The 3,419-nt window shown below is 47.4% G+C and overlaps 1 protein-coding gene across 1 annotated transcript; it reads right to left on the reverse strand.

The window, feature by feature from the left end:
- Positions 1-1,644: 1,644 nt before the first annotated feature.
- On the reverse strand, positions 1,645-1,886 carry FOXG_15864 (uncharacterized protein; the record flags this gene model as incomplete). Its single annotated transcript, XM_018395977.1, has 2 exons — positions 1,645-1,715; positions 1,859-1,886. 2 exons carry the CDS (start codon positions 1,884-1,886, stop codon positions 1,645-1,647), a joined length of 99 nt encoding a protein of 32 aa, XP_018256484.1.
- Between the last annotated feature and the right edge of the window lie 1,533 nt (positions 1,887-3,419).

The raw sequence follows: 3,419 nt of genomic DNA on the forward strand, positions 1-3,419 counted from the left end.
AATGAATACGTAGTATCAGGTATTAACGGATTCATCGTATTCAATCTACCAGAGGCCCTAATTGCATAAGTGGCAAAAGGCTCGCGTCTTCAAATCGTCTAATGTCCACCGCGATGCCCAGTTCTTTTGCCTGTCTGCCAATCACCAGCACTCTCGAACTAGGATGCTGTGATCAAATTCCCGACCAGTGACCGGTCGTCAAATTGGTGAGGAAATCACAGTGGCTGGCTTAATATGTATAATACATCTATCTACAGGAGGGATCACTCTCCACCCGACCAGGCTGTGGCAATTGATAACGTCAGCGCCACCGAGCACCGATCCATGGAATTTGGCTGCAGGAGGCTAATGCAGAGACAGATGGTATGCAGCCCGGGTGGGGAATCTATCTACATCTATCTACCGACACCCAAGGTAGATAGATGTAGGTGCTTAGTCATAAAACGGAATGTAGATGGATAGAGGTAGGCTACATGTGGATATAGATGGATGCTTCTATCTACTACTCTAAATACGATATGCACTAACCACTAAGTAACTACCCCGGCCACTTCGCTACTCGTCTCCTTTAGCAGCCCGTTATATCCTTCTAGAAGTCCTGCCTTCAGCCATGACCTAACCGTTTGGGTAAACTGCAATTGTCCTCGCGTCCAAACGAGTCCGCTGAGGAGAGACCATACTGCCAGCCGGGGAAAATGCTCTCTCACATTCGGCAGCCATTGCAGTGACTGATAAGACGTCAATCGCCATTTCCGCTACACGAGGATACTCACACGGCTTGGCAGACCAGTATTCAAGCGGATTATCGTGCTTTGAAAATGTGTCCTGCTTTGTAGATTGCCACCTTTCGAACTCATCGGCGACTGATTCTTCTTCGGAGTTCGGATACGACATAAGCTCATCTTGGAATAAGTCAAAGGGATTGTACTCCCGTGCCCTCACGGCTACAGGAAGATTGCTGTCAACAATCTCCTGCTGGGCGGGAAGATCCCTATACTCTTCCTCCCAAAGCGTTTGGATGAGATATCGAGCCTTGTCAATCTAACCCTCCCTTCCGCTGTATGCCCTTGTCAAGAACGCCCATTGTATTCCAGGATGAAGGACAGTATCTGCGTAATAAATCGGTGTTTCATCGAGCTTGGTGTAATATTAATTAGGTTTGGCCCACGCAGAGTTGATGCAGGCAGAAAGATAGCTAGACTCTGGCCGATCTGCTGACTCTGCCTTGGCCGGAGTAGTTCTTGTCAGGGTCATCGTCTTGTAGTCTGCGCTGGATGACTGTTGCCTTGTTCGATCAATTGATCCAGACGACAGGGTTGTGTAATTTTCCAACCGGCCCTGTTTTTGTCCACTTGTTAAAGTCATCCGGGTCAAGGTCTTCGAGAGCTTGGGTATGGTGGACCAAAAGCATAGCCGTAGCGACAAGGTAAAAGACAAGGATGGGAACCATTCAATTCAATCAACGAAATGCTTCAGTTGCGTTGAGTTGACCTGGTCAATCATAATCCCCAGTGGAGTTGATCAATTGCGAGTCAAATTGAGTTGAATGTCCACTGGTTGAAGTCGTTAACCCCCAAGCCAAGCTATTCCCACCTTTGCTCTTCCATCCTCTTGTCTTCACATCCCACCGCTATCCACGATATCTCATCCGCCCCAGTACCAGTACTCTCCTCGACAGGAAGAAACAATTCGTCCAGGCCGTCGATCACCCCAGCCTGTAACCACGACCGCAACACTTGGCACATACCTATAATATCCGTATCAACTTAGAAGCCTCGGTGCTCGTAGCGGTCGAGGCAGCGTTTCCGGTCTTACTCTCGATACCACTGGAGACAACACTGGAGGTATCACCACTAACACTCTCGACAATCCTCATACTTGGGCATTGTAGAGGGAGCTCTACCTACTCTACCCAGGTAGAGCAGAGTAAAAGTGGGTAGAGCTACCCACTCTACTCACTCCTGATTGGTCAATTAGATCTTATCACTTGATAAGATTGTAAGATTGTGGATGCTGAAGTACTTGAGGAGTCGTCTAATTTTATTGATACTTCTCAATATATATTGTGGTGACCTCTCACATGAGTTCAGATGCTACCGAACATGCTGCCTACTACTGCCTACCTGCAGCATACTTGGCACTCTGTTGAATAATTCACCCATTTGCATTTGTCACGAGGGTCATAAGATTGATCAGACTGGCTGCCCGGAGGTCCAAACTTCCAGACAGAGGTTGGTATCAACTATGTCTCCCAAACAGCAAGTTCTGTAACACACAGGCCCTGGAAGCCCTATTGAAAGACCAACCCTATTCAGTCCTACGATAGAAATCAAGTTGCTCCTCAGACACCCAAGTCGCCTCTAACCAGTTGATCCCGAACCTCGGGTGAAGAATGATTGCTGCCGCAAACAAGGGAGATTCTCCGAGCTTGTCATAATACTCATTCAGCTTCTTCCAACCGTTGTTGATTGGTGCCCGGATGTAGGCTCGATGGTCCGCTGGTAATGTGCTCTTTTGCGACGTCTTGGACGCTAATCGTTTCTCCGCCGTAGAATAACTAGCCCGAGAATGCAACAGTAAGGCAGATTCTACAAATCTCGGAGGTTAACTCTGCTGTGGTAGCGCGTAAACCTCATCCTCCTTAAAGCGGGCAGGGAGACGGCAAATGCGGCTTGGCCGACTATTGGACTCTCGGAAATTTGCTGACGCCATTATAATCCGCTCTGCAGCATATTAAGTTTCTCCTATCATCTCCTCCATAACCTCACTATAGAAGACCTTCTAGTCCTTAAAATGCTCTAACAGATATTCCATTCCTATCGGCACTTCCTATAGGCATCCATAGCTATCACCTTTACCCCAACCTTACGTCTGCATTATCTAAAGGTATATAGGTTTAAGAAGCTTGTTAACTTCGCCAAGAACCCGCCAGTCTTTGCTAGATAATATATCCTCCGCCGGGATCTATCTTGCCTTGTCTTCCTCTTCTTAAGTTATAAAGATAAATACTCTAATATCTATCTGCTTTCGCAAAGCCCTCTTAATCATTATATAAGTAGAGTTCTACCGCGTTTCGTTATTTATAATAACCTTAAGCTCGGCCATAGATTCCTCACAGAGCCGGTATTCCTCGTGATCCTGCTCCCGGGCAACTCGCTTAAACTGTTTGCTCTGCTGCGGCAATAAACAGATAAACTTGATAATATTGCGGAGCTTACCAATGGGTCCCTTCGTGCGCCAATAATCCAGCTCCTGCTCAACAAGACCGCGTATGCCGTTAATGTCAGACTCCAGCTAACCCTAAGAATGACTCGGCGTCTTTGCCAAAGAGAAAGGCACGCGCGACGAGATTAAGCGTGTGCCCATAGCATCGCATCCGGCGGGCTGTGGTATTAACAGGACTTATCGATGGATCGAGC

This window comes from Fusarium oxysporum, chromosome 2 (assembly GCF_000149955.1).
Source record: "Fusarium oxysporum f. sp. lycopersici 4287 chromosome 2, whole genome shotgun sequence".
NCBI classification, from domain to species: domain Eukaryota; kingdom Fungi; phylum Ascomycota; class Sordariomycetes; order Hypocreales; family Nectriaceae; genus Fusarium; species Fusarium oxysporum.